The sequence below is a fragment of the Dermochelys coriacea genome, chromosome 2 (genome assembly GCF_009764565.3).
Source record: "Dermochelys coriacea isolate rDerCor1 chromosome 2, rDerCor1.pri.v4, whole genome shotgun sequence".
Classification (NCBI taxonomy): domain Eukaryota; kingdom Metazoa; phylum Chordata; order Testudines; family Dermochelyidae; genus Dermochelys; species Dermochelys coriacea.
The window spans coordinates 105,741,707-105,758,326 of record NC_050069.1 but is presented as its reverse complement, the minus strand read 5'-3'; the positions used below and the strand labels follow the sequence as shown (position 1 = coordinate 105,758,326).

The 16,620-nt window shown below is 38.9% G+C and overlaps 1 protein-coding gene across 5 annotated transcripts in view; it reads right to left on the bottom strand.

Moving 5' to 3' along the window:
• Positions 1 to 16,620, bottom strand: part of NFATC1 (nuclear factor of activated T cells 1) — a 148,640-nt gene that overhangs the window by 79,000 nt on the left and 53,020 nt on the right. For all 5 annotated transcript variants that reach the window (XM_038393335.2, XM_038393333.2, XM_038393334.2 and 2 more), the window contains 3 exons: positions 9,585 to 9,787; positions 6,034 to 6,206; positions 3,437 to 3,577 (listed from right to left, as the gene is read on the bottom strand). In XM_038393335.2, coding sequence (XP_038249263.1) covers positions 3,437 to 3,577; positions 6,034 to 6,206; positions 9,585 to 9,787 — 517 coding nt within the window. The remainder of the gene's footprint in view (positions 1 to 3,436; positions 3,578 to 6,033; positions 6,207 to 9,584; positions 9,788 to 16,620) is intronic.

Here is a 16,620-nt window from a genome sequence, read left to right as displayed (position 1 = left end):
TTTAAAAGTATAATTGCTAGATGATCCCATCAGGAGAATAACCGGTAATTGAAATTATTGTTTGATTTCAATTTGAAACAAAATGTAGTGATTTTGCTGAAGAACAATTAGGAAAAGCCTGTCACTGAGACAAAGGTGCATCATGCTCAGTTGTTTTAAACGTCATGTTACATTAGGTGATGCAGCAAATGAGGAGCCGAGCCTAGGAAATAAGTTAAGTAGACAACTTATTTAGCTTCACTTTCTGAATGTAGCCATGATTTTGTTTAAGGAATTAATCATTTTACAGTGGAAGGCAGACGCTCTTCTTGCTACCTCTTATGGGATCTTGGATCTCAAGGAGGTTGTGTCACTAGGAAGGCCTGCATTAGGGCTTGTAGAGACTTGGGTTCAGTCCTACCAAGTGCTGAGTGCCTCTGACTCCCATTAACTTTTATCAGTATTCAAGGTGCTGCTCAGCACCTTGCGAGGCTGAACCATTTGAATGTACCAAACAAGATTTTCATCATACGAGTACAGTAAACCTACCCAGATTACTTAAATTGGACTATGATTTAAGCCTCAGTTATACCCCAGACTAGACTTTCTAGTATAAACAGATGGAATACTTATCATAGATAGCAAAGTAGCTCCTGATTCATTAGACATTTTGGGGCAGGGAAGGATTCTTCTGATGTTATCCACATGCAGAGGGAACCCATAGCATATGGATCTCCCCCTGCCCACAATCCCATGTGCCTCAGGACTCTTCCTGTGGGTTCTTCTATGTGAGGTGGAAGAACTCTATTATTTACTTCCACTTCAGCATACACATCCACATAGACATTATTTATATAAAACACGTTCTACTATGCTCACCTGTTCATTGTTTCATTTCTTATTACATTTTTTTTAAATCCTAAAAAATTACATTTACCTCAAAGTTACAAACACCAGAGCTACAAACAGACCAGTCAACCACATACCTCATTTGGAACCAGAAGTATACAATCAGGCAGCAGTAATGGCAAAAAACAAAACAAATACAGTATGGTACTGTGTTAAATGTAAACTACTAAAAAAATAAAGGGAAAGTTTTAAGAAAAGCAACAAGGAGTCTGATGGCACCTTAAAGACTAACAGATTTATTTGAGCATAAGCTTTCGTGGGTAAAAACCCTACTTCTCTCCTTGTTGTTTTTGTGGATACAGACTAACAGACTTACGGCTACCCCCTGATATTTTAAAAAATGGTTTGAGAAGGTAAGGAAACTGCTTATGTGCTTGTTACATTTAAATTAAGATGGTTAAAAGCAGCATTTTTCTTCTGCACAGTAAAATTTCAAAGCTGTACTAAGTCAATGTTCAGTTGTAAACTTTTGAAAGAACAACTATAACATTTTGTTCAGAGTTACAAACAACCTCCTTTCCAGACGTGTTTGTAACTCTGAGGTTCTACTGTATTTTGGATCTGATTTTGAATTCCAGGAGCCTTCAAAACTCCCCTTGACTGCAACAGGATTTTTGTTGAGTAAGAACTGCAGGATTGGGCCTTTATTTGTATCCCTGTAACTGAAGGCAAATTTTGGTTTTGGCATGTCATATTGCAAAATGGGATAGCTTTATATACCCAGGCAATGTTACCTGCTGATGACTGGATAGCTTCATATTCAGAGGAACCCTTTAAGGATGACCTTTCAAAATTTTTCCAATGCAGTGAAAAAGTAAAGCAGAAAAAAACATGCATCAAAGAGGGCAACCTGTGAGGCAGTTTCCTTCCTGTATTGAGTCCAATCTAGATTTTCATTTTTGAAATGTCATCCTAACCCATTTTCATACATGGAGGACTAAACAGAAACGAAACATAATCTTTTCTTCTCAATTCACTCAGATTCTGGAACTTATATTTTTAAGTTGTAATTCTTTCACTTTCTAAAAAATAGACAGATATTTGCATTACTGCTCAGGCACATCTGGCCAGATCCTCAGCAGGTGTGAAATCAATGTAGTTCCACTGAAGTCAAAAGTTGCCCTTTGAAGTCAATGGAGCCAATTTGCAGCAACAGAGAATCTGAGCCATTCACGTTAATGGAGATATTCCTAGGTATAGTTTTGATTACCTAAATTATGCCAAATCAGAATCCAATTGGTAAATATCAGACTGGCTCTTTGGGTTTCTTTGAGTGGATCAAGTTCTGAAGGGACTACTCTGAAATAAATTTACATCTGCTTTGATTTATTAACGAGATTTGTTAAGGAGGTTCCCTGACTCAGCACAAACACATGCCTCCCCCAGACATACCATCGACAATAGTCACACAGCAGGGAAGTGTAGTCTTACTGGAACTTAATGAATGGTGAGGGTTAAACAGACAGAATGTCAAAGCCTGCACTTGAATGGCTGAGAGATGTTAAGTGCTTGAGGAGCTCAGAAAACAGCTTACAGTTCAGGGGGCTGCGGCAGGCAGCTGTGGAATGTATGGTTTGCGCCAGCACCAGGGAAACCCTTTCCAAAACAAGAATACTCTTTCTCCTTAATTATCTCCTTTCAGAGCCTGCCTTTTACTCACAGCTCCACTCTAACCATCATCTCATCAGAAATAAAATACCATATTTTGCATTATCATTACATGAACCACATCCCTACAGATGCTTTAACCTGAAACTTCAAAAAGGGCCTAATCCCATAAGGTACTGAGTGCCCTCAACGCTCACTGATTTGAGGGTGAGTTGGGACACTCAGATGCTAGCATATCGGTTGCAGTAACGATAAATTTGATGACTGAAAGAGTGTGGGAGAGAACCTTGGTTCTGAATGGCAAAATAAAATTGTTACTTTGAAATGAATGAGCCTCCACTGGACAGGCTTTTGACAATGTTAATCCTCTTAAACGAACACATAATAAATGATCAAAGCCCTCAAGGCTTACATTTTCTACACAACCCAACACAGAGGATTAAAGGTCTCTATTATCAATAAAAAAAATTCACCACAAAAGGAAAAAAAAACCACATCCTCTTCCCCACCAAACCTACCGCACCAAGGTGCTGTCAATGTGATCTCCCCACTAATTATAAAAATTTTTAAGAAGCAGCAGTATCTTGCAGCTTTTCGCACTAAAATGTGATTAAATTCTTAGAATGCCTTTGACTAGAATAACTAAAAAAACCTGCCAGGTACAATTGTGGTTTGCTACAAAAATAAACTCCAAACTCTCACTTTCAGTGTCACAGTTGTATGCCTGCAATGAAACATATCTTCAGCTATAACTGCATGATATACAACCATAACATGACACAGTGCTGAGATCACCTACACAGCTCCACCCCTGTGATGTGGAAAACATGTGGAAGAAAATGGGACGACAGTGTTTACATTACCACCATTCAGTAATCAAATTTCCGTTGGGTTTCAAAACAAGAAAAGGATGCAGACTGTCTATTTAAAAAAAAAATACCTGGCGCTTTCTCCACAAAGATGACTTTGGAGTCTTGTAGAAAGTTATGGCCAGAGAGTATAATTTTTTTCCCTCCAATCACAGGAAAGCTGTCAGTACTTTGCTTCTCCACCAAAGGCAGTTCCTGGGCAGATCTTTGAGCTGGAGAGTTTTAAAAAGAAAAGAAAAGAAAAGAAAAGAAAAGAAAAGAAAAAAACAACCACAGACACACACACACAAAATCAGTAAATATTACTTAAATAAGTGACCCAACTTTTACTTTTATTAGACAAACTGAGCTTGATACAGAAACTCAAGAAAGTTCAGGAGGTCTATAGGAAACTCAGTGTACAGTTGGTTTTCAGTGCTTTAATTGTAAACAATACTTTTATTATAATAAGGTACTATGGATTCAAAAGAACTATACAAAGAACATTCTGTTCAGCTAAAAAAGCCAATTTGTTCTGTGTTACTTAAAACGGTATGTTTGTTTTATTTATTTTAAAAGGAATTTCCCATAACATAAAGCCATATTCTATCATACCTTTGCCAAACATTTATATGGCACAAATGACAGCAAGAGCCTCTGGGTCCAAAATAGGCATACGTTACTTAATGCAGGGTTTGCAATTCAGCAAAATGCCACACTGTACTCATGACCTCAGTAACCCAGCAGTTACAGACCCTGGCTGGAGAGCATGGTTCCATTAAGCTCCGAGTACCAAATTGCACATGGACCATGCAAACAGTAACCTATATCCTCATGGCACATATTTTATCATTCTCAAATGAGGAATTCAGCCTGCACACCTGTGCTTCCGAGAATGATGTGAGTACTTTATCCATATTACTGGGTCCTCCTGGTCTCATATGCACCAAGGGATTATGGAGTATTTGACACGTGATTATTTCAGATTTCTGCACTTGAAATAACATACGGTCCACTTTTTTTTGCACTTGTCATATTGCAAGAATATTTGCTTTGTTTGGAGATAATACACTGCACTTCCGCTCAGTCCATAGTATTTTACACTGCAACCCCTGACTTACATGGCACACAGATATAGCCAGCCTCATTTTTACTAGATAATTGAATTTGGCATATTAGGCATTACAGTCTGATCCTACTCTCATAGATTTAATTGGGAGGTAGGATCAGGCTATGCTTGTAGGTGCATTTCAGGCTAGAATTTGACCCTTAGCAAAATTTAGCCTTTAACAATCCTGAAATGGGGAAGGAGGGAAAAAATGTAATAAATATATATTATATATAGATATATAGTATTTAGGACACCACCTTTGCCATTCTAGCTCTTAGTATTAGGGAGGTTCTGCTACTCTTCATACATGGCACAGGCTTAACTTTTCTTAGAAAAAATACATTTGTTTCTTTAAATGAGATTGACTTGGGAAGGAAAGGTTTTAAATTGTAGGCAAAAGGGTTTCTAGTTTCAAGACCTGATAGATACACATCAGTTTCTGGTGGTGGAATCTGGGTCTGCTCTTCTCTGATGCTTCTTCTCTTGACACACCAAAAGAGCACTGTGCTTCCAAGAAACCCCAAATTTTACATTACACAGGGCTTCGCCCATATGTTGTGTAGTCTGGAGCACCTCTCCTGTGAATGGCACAAAGAGCAGCGGCAGGTTCTGAACCCACCAAAAAAACTTGATGCTATGGGTGGGGGATGATGGAAGGCTCAGAGCCTCCCTCCCGCTCAAGAGTGCCGTGGATGAGATCCTATGCCTACGGCAATTTGGGAAGGCAGACTGTCAAACTGTTCTCAGTTGTGTTGCTACTTCCAGGGGAACAAAGGGAAGTAAGAGAGATAGGTAAAGGATCCTCTAAAAAAGGGTTCAGTTAATTAGAATCTGAATTTGTGGCTGCTAATCTGAGTCAAAAAGAACCTCCAAAAGCTTGTGGAGTTTCATCCAGCACTGAAAGCAACAGGAGTTGGACTGAAAGTTGATATTTCCCAGCTAGACAAAAACTGTAAAGTTAAATGAAGCAAAGGGCCTTTTCTGTATTTACTAGGCTCATGGAGCAAGAATGAAATGGGAGTCTCGGGGTCGGGTGAAGAGAAGTCTATGTCCAAATCTGACAGGTTTATAAAGTGATGTTTGTTCTATTAAAAAGACCCCAATACTGAAGGTCAGTTTCTAGGAATTTCCTGAAACTGCAGTAAACCAACACTAATACGGGCAATTTTAAATATCTCACTAGCTCCTTGTCAAAGGGATTTTTTGGTGGGGGAAAAATGAGGCTGGACTGGAGCTCTCCAAAACTCTTAATAGCAGTTATCCCTGTGAAAGGGCCTCTCAGCATAAAGGAACTTGCCCAAGTCAGTTCAAGTTCAAACACCAGCTTAACGTGGCTCTTCATGTATTGCAAAGGAACCTCCTGTAGGAGTGAATGCACAAGGGACCAGATATTGTTTTGCCAAGGAAACGGGTAATACTTTTCATGCAATGTAAAATACATTTTTGAGATGTACAGCACGTTTCAGACAATGGACAGATGCGATGAAACAACATTTAACATACTGACAAGGACAGGCTGTATGTCAGGCAATTGGTTGTACAATACCTGGCAAGAACAAGAAGGCTATTGCTACTTACAACACTCAATAGGGTTGGACGCTACTTGCAGAGACAGAGTTCTCCCGTTGGGTTGTGGGATGTGAACTCGGAAGACCAGCCGCACTCGTGTATTCTTCCTTCCAATGTCTGTTTCTCCTTTTCGTAGTTCAATATCTGAATTTCTAAGTTTTAATATTCCAGCGCAGTCAATGCTGTCCAAAAGACAACACAGGACATTTCAACTAACTCTCTGCAGGTCCAGAAAGTCACAAATAAAATATTTCTACCTTCCCTCCCATGCTTTTATTTATTTACAACAGCAGAAACACTAAGATTTTGGACATTATTACACTGTATGCATGATAATTCCTTTTAGATATGGATTTCTAGCATGTGTTTTATTGCATTGGATATGCACAGTTTAATTTTATTTTGCCCTTGGATAAAATAACCAGTACACATGTAAAATCATTCAAACAGTTTCACTTCTCCCCTCCCTCCCAAGTAGTGTGATCATATATCCTGTTTTGGCTGGGACAGTCCCTTTTTTAAGCCCTGTCCTTGCCATCCTGACTTTTTTGGCTAAAGTGGGCATCTGTCCTGTTTGCTCTTGCCAACTGATAAGTTGGCAAGAGCAAACGAGACAAATGTCCACTTTCGCCAAAAAAATGGGGCACACACCCCTAGAGGGCACAGAGGAACATGTGGGGTAGGGCGTGAGTGTTGACGCCAGCCATGTGGAGGTGTGTGTGTGTGTGTGTGTGCGCGTGTAACAGGGCTTAGGTGGATGCCACATGGCAAGGAGGCAGGGTTCGGGCGAGCAGTTACGCCAGCCATGTGGAGAGACAGGCAGGGCTCAGGTAAGGGGCAATGCCAGCCCCCTTTGGAGAGCAGGCTGGACTTGGACAAGAGCCCTGTGCGTGAGGGAGGCAGCAGGGCTCAGGCCTACCCCGTGTGCAGGGGGGGAGGGTGGGCAGGGAATGGGCCAGCACCACGCACAGAGGGGGAGAGGAGCAGGGCTCGGGTCAGCCCCACATGGTATTTCATTTTCCCTTTTGGGAAATATGGTCATGCTACCCCCAAGACATCTAGAATTCTATTCTGAAGCAAACTGAAAGATTATTCATCAAACACACACATTGGAAACATGAATTGTGGAAGGCAATCCCCCAGTTTTGGTCTTCATGCTTTTTAAGAGTGTGGATGTAACAGTAATATAGGCCCTTGCTGACAAGATCAGAGATTCAGTGTTGCCAATGAATGGATTAACAATATGCATTGACAGAAGAGGCCATAAGAGCTATGGCGTATCCGTGTCAATGTCAAAATTTAGTACAATGATCTATTTAGTACAATGATCTACAATACAAAGGAGTAGATACTGCACTTCTAGTGCTGTGTATGTTATCTTTTTTAGCTCCTATTTAAAAACAAAGGAATTTAACACACCATTAATTAAGGTTCTAATTTAAGACCCCGATACAGTGACAACTTAAACTCACACATAACTTTAAGCATCTAGCAGTCCCATTTGAAGCCAAAAGCGAATACTCGTACGCTTAAAGTTAAGCATGTGCTTGACTGCTTTAGTGAATGCGGATGGGATTTCTCCTGTGCTTAAGTGCTTTGCTGCACTGGGGCCTAAATGCACATAATTGTAAGAAAGACTTGCACTTCATCTTTAACCCCATTGTTAAGGTTTCACGAAGGGAGTGTGAGGCCTAAGCCATAGAGATATAAAGTCCTATAAATGTCAAAACATTGTGTGTGATGCTTGATGGGACTTTATTACTGGAGTTGGGTGACATTTTTTGGATGAATAGTTTATCTGCTGAAAATTGCACTTTGGGGTCGATCAAAACTATTCATCAATTTGGGTTGAACTGAGCAAATAAATTTGGCCAAAAAAATGGGGGGCTGGAGGGCATTTTGAAAAAGCCAAAATGTTTTGTTTAAAAAAATGTGGAAATGAAATGTTTCATTTCTAAATTTAGCTAGATTTAATTAAAAAACTAAAACCTAAACCTTAAACTAAAACGAAACTTTTTTTGTTTGTTTTTTTCAATTCAGCCACCAAACCAAAAAATCAATTATTCGCCTGGTTTTGTTTATTTTCAGCCCTGCAAATTTGACAGGAAAATTGACCAGCTCTGGCATAACATCTTTTCAGCCACCTTTAACATAATGATTATGGTGACAGAAAAAATTAATATATTACTTTCTTGTCAAAAAATCAAATAGAGGGCCAAAGAAATACTCTGCTGGTATAAAGATGTGCAGCTCCTATAGCTTGAATGGATCTGTGTCAATTAACACCTGCAGATAATTTGGCCAAAAGTGTTGTAGGGTTATTCTACTATAGAGCATAATGAAAGTCTAGAGGTCCCAAGATCTTGAGCCTTCAGCAATCATTCTGGTTCCCATTAGCCCCGCTGCAAGTGCCACTGTAGCTTTTGTAAAATGAATTAAACACGGAGTTTTAGCCTTAATTTGCATCTTTTGAGATTTAATGGAGTTAATTAAGACCTCTGATACATGTTGTTGCTGCTACTGTTGTTTGCATGTTGATTTTTTGTTTTTGAAAAAGTATATATGTAAATACATATACAAACATATAACATTATGGGTGACATCATGGCCCTATTAAAGTCAATGGGAGTTTTGCCAGTGACTTCAGTGGGGCCAGGATTTCACCCCATATACATATGCATCTAGGTGAAATTCACCCCAGTACAGAGGACCCATACAAGTTTCTCTGTATCACTTGTGACCTTTATCTAGAGCTTAATGGATTTGGAGACCCTCATACAAGCCCTGTGAACTGGGATGAATTTCACTCTACCAGTATTATCCTAGGATGAAAATCACCTGTGTGAAGAGGACCTACACATATATCACTTAAGACCTAATCTGGGAATTAAAAGGTGCATAGGCCCCTCTGCATAGGAGTGAATTTCATCCTTAGAGATTGTAAGAATAATTATACCTTGCTCAAACTGAGAAATAAATGTATCTTTGCTACTTTTTGTTCTAATTGTTTTGCTTCTACTGTCACATTTTGTTTTGTCTTGACCTAAACAAATTTCACTGGAAAAGAATAATGATTCTTTATATAATAAATAAAAGACGTTCTATTTATCTTAACAAAGGCTAAATTATTTGGAAATATTCGTTATGAGATTTCCCGCAACCCAAAGATAATTTTTAACGAGCCCTGTTCCTTGTAGTACTGCATACAGTAGTAAATAGGTGTCATGTGTAGAACCTAAATGCAGGAGCTGAGGTAGAAGATATTTACAGCTCTGTAACTGAGATACTCATTTTAAACGGCAAATAAGGACATTGACTGAAACTCTAGAATGAAACTAACCAGTTGTCATTAATATTTGCAAAGTTTTTCCAGGCATTAAACTGATTAGGGGCAATTTGTCCCAACAAATCTTTGGAAACTTGCTAGGAAGCTGGATTATTTATAAAATTCAGCAGGGGAAAAAAAAAGCATCAGGATACACTCAACAACAACAAAAAAAATCAAGTGGGTAGACTGGGAAGAAACTGCTAAGCAGTCAGGTACAGTGCATGGGTCTTACATTGCTCTCATCTTGTTTTCTGGTAGAAGTGGAATTTCCAAGACTTTGGTGTTGGAAAGTATTGTTTCATGGCTGGTGGTGGAAACAGTCTTCCCTGTGATTCGATGAACCTGGTAGAAGGCATGAGGTCTCAGCAGGCGGTCGTCTGCAGTCCCAATGAACAGCTGTAGCGTGAGCGGCTCACTTTCTATGTAACCGTGTAGCTGGCAAGAGAACAGAAAACTCCTACTAAGCACCATCCACATAAACTGCTGGGAATCAATTAAATTTTTATAAGCAAGAGAGTCTAATTCAAGGAGAAAACTTGTGACAGGTGCTAAGTGTTAAGCCCCCTTTTTTTCTGTAACATAATATTGGTACAATAAAAAAGGTGCACTCAGAAAACGTCTCATTATTCTCAATTACCTGAGGCACTTTAGTTGGAGTTAGCCTTTAAACAGTCCTGCTGCATGCATTCAAAAAACTTCATATTACTTCTCTATAGCAGTGTTCTATGAAAAACAATGGAGTCAATGTTCCCTAGCAGCAATACTAAGGGCAGAAGAACTAATGGCCATGAAACTGGAAGGGATTATCACAATTCATCCCTGAACTCCCTGAATTCCCCCACCATCACTAGAAGGTTGTGGTTAGTGTTTTTTCTTTTTTCACTAATTGAAAATGCTGGTAAATGCTGCCTGGAGTAGACTGGGGATATAGTATATGCATGACATTATTTGTTCACCTAAGTGTCAAATTCTTAGATAATTGCACACAAATCTCATTGAAGTCAATGCGCCTCAATTACCCCACAGTAACCCTACTGACATCAGAGTTATTTATGCTGATGTATGCTGGTGTGAGAGCAGAATCAGGCCCAATGGATTAGAGTCTGGTCTCATTTACACTGGTGTCAACCTACAGTGACTCAGGCAGTGGTGTTGCTGAACTGATGGCATGGGTGTAGAAGAGATCTGAAATTGACCTAATGGAGTAGGACACAAGGAGCTGACCATAAATGATCATGCTGGCTTACTGTTCGGATACTTAGTCCAATAGTTCGATAACACTAATAGCAACCCCTCTTATGATACTGACACACATTTTTAGATTTAAACAAAGCCCCAACTAAAACTTAATCAAAAAAGTGAGCATACTGTAGATATCGTCCAGCAAATAGTGACCTCACGCTGAGACAATTTTAGCTCAACCTCTGCTGGTTTGGCTCACCTGGTTGATCTGTCACCTTCAGATTAGGAGGGTCTCAGATCATAGTTTTAGCTGCAATAACAAACAGCACACTCAAATCAAACAAATCCAGCCAGCAGATGGGTGTGTGCGGAGTGTGGGAGGAACTCTCCTAATTGGTTAAATCTGCTGTAGTGTCGTAGTGTCTGACTAGCAGCTGGCAGACACAGGGCCAGGAGAACTGCCGATGGCTCTCATCACTAATGCCATGGCAAACAGAGCACATTGCTGCTTGCAAAGTGTGCACTAGTCAGACACAAAGGGCTCTATAGTTTCCTCCCATTTATGTCTTTGTCTCTAAAACAAGATGCTTCACAACTAGCCTATTTCCTATCATCATCATCAGATCAGACATACAAAAATATTAACAACAAAAATTGGTTTTGAATTCTTGGGCTGCTAAGATCCATCCTTAGGTCCCGGATGATACAGCAGGGACCTGGGAGAGCACTGGATGTGCTTTTTGCCATACGTACATGGTGGTGCATAATCTTCTAGCTTTTCAATATAGTATAAGCTTAGTGGCTGCTAATAACAGTTAACACAGAGTTGCCCAGGTACCATAAGTAGTCATTTTATGAACAATATTTTTAGTTGCTGCGTGTGCAGATGCAACAAAACCCAAATACAGCTGAAAACAGTAATATGTGGCTAAACCCAAAGTCTAGTATAATAGATACTAGTGTTTTGATTACTTTTTCTTTAATTAATAGCTCAGGAAGCCAACTGTGAGGGGTCAAAAGAACAACATGAGGTCTGGTCTTCTTTTGGTATTTCTACCATACAGGAACTGAAATGCTGCTAAAAGACAAGATCTCAAGCTATTTTGGCCCAATCAAGTCCTTCCTGAGGAATTGCAAAATCCTGTAGAGCACAAACACAAACACTAACCCCTCCCCACAGTACATACGCATATTATAATAATGTTAATCATATCTCATATTGCAGGTTCTTAGATAATCACAGCATTAGTCAGGAAATTTGCTCCCATATGCAGCATTGGCCAGGTGCACTGTGCATTTGTTCACCTTCCTCTGAAGTCTCAGACATCCCATCCTGCCTTCTGTAGTGGTCAGACTAGACTTACTGGGCCAAATGGTTTTATCTGGTCTGGCGATTTCTATTTTCCTATCTAAAGAATATATATGGAGGGAGAAAAAAAAAGAGCAATTCAGCTACACTGCTGTAGTATTTTATCCAATCTGAATTGCTAGGACACCACATAAATGGCTTTCCCTGCAGTTTGAGCGGGAAATGTTTTAAAAGCATTCTACTTTTTTTTTAGTATACTAACATTACCAAATATAAATCTAAATGAAGTATAATTAGTTAAAAAGTCTGATTTTTCAATAAGCATCTTCTCTCTCTCTCTCTCTCTTTTAAAAGACTAGCTAGATTGGCCCCTCTTATGCCCTTACATGGAGCAACAGGTGGCCTACGACCCATTTTTTTGAATGCAAGCAAGCATGGCTTATTATGGGGGAGGTTGAATGCATTATGATTTTCATTAACTCTTCTGAACCCCCCAGTACATGGCACTAAGCCAACGCTAGTACTATTATAAGATAAAAGGAGACCTAAGTCTGAGTGTTCACTTCAAACAGGTGCCATGGTCTGTATCCCTTAGTTCAATTAACCACTTCAACAGCCACAAGCAACAGGGAAAAGTCTTATTTTCTTTTGAATCAGAAACTAACATGAGCAGGGGCTTTCTAATTTGCTACCTGAATGAGTGTAAGAAGTTCTCTCTCTCAGAGGAAAGTTTTAACAAAGGATATACTTTTCCAGCAGGGGTTTATGCCACCATCTTAAGCACAACTGCAAAAATGTTATATATCGCAGTACTGTAGCAATTCTAAGCCTCTTCTTGTTAGTTTGATTCTACATTTACCATGTTTCTAAATCACTTGTGGTAACTTGCCCATCAAACTAGCAGGGTCTTCAGAAAACGTTATTATCCTCATGGTCTTTTTAGGTTTAAAAAGAATAGCTTTGGGTTTTTTTTTCTATTTTAGGAATAAGAAAAGAAAATTCATCGGATGCGGAAGTGAGCTGTAGCTCACGAAAGCTTATGCTCTAATAAATTTGTTAGTCTCTAAGGTGCCACAAGTACTCCTTTTCTTTTTGCGAATACAGACTAACACGGCTGCTACTCTGAAACCTATTTTAGGAATCTGACTCTTGCTGTTAATCTTGCATATAGTTACTAAAGTCTTCTTTAATATTATACACAGTCCAATTTTAATGCATAAAATAGTATCGCACACAAAACCCTTGACTCTCCCTATAGAGACAAAAAGTATTTGTTGTAAGTATATATATTTATACTGTATATGAAAATGGGATGTTTCACCTTTAATTCCTAATGTCTCAATATCCAGTCTGAAGAAGTTAAAGGGCAATTATAGTACAAGCTGTGACCCTGTGGAACCGGCACCTCAATGTGGATCCGCCCCTGCTTGCCTTAGAGTCATAGCTGTTTACTACTGTTACCACAGTAGACTCAATACAGCTATTGCATAGTGACCTGAAATCTATTTTGCCTCATGCCTCAACATTTCCAATCATAGAACTTTAGCACTGATGTAAGAGGCAGAACTGATGATGATGTAAGAGGCAGAAAGAATACAGCTGGATCTTTAGGTGCCAGATGGAATATACAGGGTTGGCAAGATACATATTTTTACTTGTAATCTGAACAAATTTGATTTGGAAGTCACTGAAAGAGATTAAATATATAACTCCACAATGCTACCTTTAAAGATTCTCTTTTCTAACTCCACTCACTCTTTACGGACAATGAAAAATTAAAATAAACATACAAGGAGATATATTAAGGAGTGAGAGTTTTTAGTTAAAATAGACTGAGTGAAGAACTGTCAAAGCCCTGACTCAGCAAAAGTAGTACACTAAGCATGCACTTAAGGCCCTATATGTTTTGCTGAATCAGGACAAAAGGACTGAAGAAGAAATGGTAGACTCAGATCAGGCTCTGCTATTATAAAAGACTGTTTGGTTTTAAATCAAAGCTGACTAGTATTGCCAACTCTCACAATTTTATCATGACTCTCACCTCAGGATATTTGGTGTTTTTCTTACAGCCCCAGTTCATAGGGTCAAGTTAATATGTGAGAATCTCATCTTTCATTTCAAAAAGAAAACCGAGTTTATAACCTTTCTGCTTGTAGGAAAATGTGACCCTGAAAGGTTCAAAAACCAAAAACCAAATAAAAAGTTCCCAAATTTATTTACTTTTTAAGACTCGTGAATTTTAAGCCAATCCTGATTTTGGGGAAGCTCAGCTCATGATTTCTATATGCCTGGGCAAGACTGCAGCTCTTTGCCTAACAACCTCAATTAGCAATGAACTACTTGGCTGGCTTTGAAGACCTATTCCCTGTTATCTATTTAATTCTCAATCTGAAAAAGATATTATTTATGGTACTCAATGAACATGGATATTCAAGCCCCAACAAAGCATTAGATGCTTAACTGCCTACTCAGTGAAACAATATAAATAAATAATTCTGATACGTTGCTCACTAAACTAATCAGTACAGAGCTGACCCTGCAGTCCTTACTCTGACAAAGTTTCCATTGACTTCATGTTATCTACTGCAATGGAAGTTTTGTTTGGGTAAGTGCTGCAGGATCTAGCCACGCAGTAGGAGGCACCTGATCTCAAATAAGTGTTCCCCGTTAAGTTTTATCCATTGCATCATATTATTTACTTTTGCATTATGTCACATAATCCCCTATGCCAACAGAAGCAACAAAATGTAATGCAATGATTAACATTTAAAAAGGACACGTATGGTGCATGCCTAATTTTAGATCAGGCAACCACTATCAATAGCTGTGACAGACAGACTTGGGCTTTTGATGAATTTTTGGCAGCTAGCAGATGTCTAGAGAATGGACTAGCTTTTGCTCTCTCTGAACTAGTCACAAGAAAGAATATCCTGCCGCACTCTCTAAATATTTAAACGTTGTCACATTGAGCAGTGTGACAAGGACCGGAGGGTGGGCACAGCTGGAATAGAGTCACTGGACTTTTACAATTGTAAGCAGGTAAAAGAAATATGTACAAGTTGCCTGTAAAAGAGGAAGGCAATGTGGGGGGTGGGGGGAGGGGAAAGGGGAATGAGCATTCCTATTGGTTAGGAAAAAATTTTATACTCTCACACACGTGCATATTTTCCATGCATGTTCTGGAATACTGTATTTGGTTATAAAGATTTCTGTATCCTGGCTTGCAGCATGGGATGCATGCGTCAGACACCCTATTTTTATCTTTTCCCCTCTGTAACACAGTCCCAAAGCAGAAGCTCCTCTCTTAATATCCCAGTGGCTGAACATTGGCAACAAGGTTGCTCTCAGCTACATTATTCATAATAAAAATGTTGCTCTCTTATAGATCACATTTTATCTGGCATGAGTATGTCTGTACTTAAAGGGCCTGATTTTAATTTATACTAAGGCCCCTGCTGGAGCACTGTAAACAGACTTTACTGCAAATGAGAATCAGACCCAAAGTAGTTTTGGTGGGGGATTTTTTTCCCCCTTGCTGAGTAAATTTGAAGATTCAGAGCAGTATGTTCTCCAAGACCATGTTTTAATATAGACTAAAAGATGCAGACAAAGCTTAAGCGCACAGATAAAGATCTTCATTTTGGTTTTGGAGTGAAAATAGGTCATCTATCTTCTATTGTCATATTGACTTATCACTGACTAATCTGAGCTTCTCAATTTTGAGAGATATTATATCAAATAGCATCAATTGATATTTGATTTCACGTGGTAATAGAGATTCTGAACTTTGTTCTGATCTCATGTACCCTAGTTTTACACTAATCTAACTGCACTGAAATCAGTGAAGTCACTCCTAATTTACACTAATGTGATTGTGATCAGAATTAAGCCCCATGTCACCATATGTAATTTTGTGCAACAGTGAGAAACAGGATACACTGGCTGGCAAATTTCTTTGCTCTGATAATCATGCTAATGTTGCCTAAAGTAAGGTTTCTATGGAATTCCTAAACCCTGAAGTCACTTCTTTCACAACACCTTCTCCCACTGAGATATCTTGATTTTCACTTATAAACTGCTATTCATCTTGACAGCGTCAAAAAACCCAAACAAACAAAAAAAAACCCCCAAAACCAACTTTTCTCCAATAGTACGTGCTGCATGCAGAATTAAATTGTTAATACTGGCACATCCAGTCCCTGAAGTGTTCTAAGAGCAAATAGATATTGCTGTAACAGCCAGAGAAGCACAGGGAAACCACCACCACAAAACAATACTAAACAACCCCCCTCTACCCGCAAGATTTACTTAGAGAGTAAACTTTTAATCAAAAGGTAGTGTTTGCGATGGAGAAGATGGGACCAAGTCAAGCCTCAAAAAATGAGCAAACTGGATCTTTGGGAAGTTCAGATCAGGATCCAAACTCTGCACCTTGGGTCCATCTCTTATTTGTAAAATTAAATTAGCAAAACTACAGAGTTGGGAGGAGTATGATGGTATTTGAAAATTACAAGTAGGATTTGCCAACAGCTTATTTTAATGTGAACATTTAGCAATCCCCTTGAAAATCTTACCATAGACGGTTATATTTTGTAGAATGCAGTGATTTGTGGACATTATCCTATCCAAGTATGTCATACATAATTCCAGCAAAAGCGGCTATTTTCAAGATTGGGAAGTAAATTTCTATTATAAACTGTAATGTTTATTTTGAGAAAGGCAGTTCAAATACTTTGCGTGTTTCCTTCCAATCTCTTTATGCCTTTGGCGTGTTAAA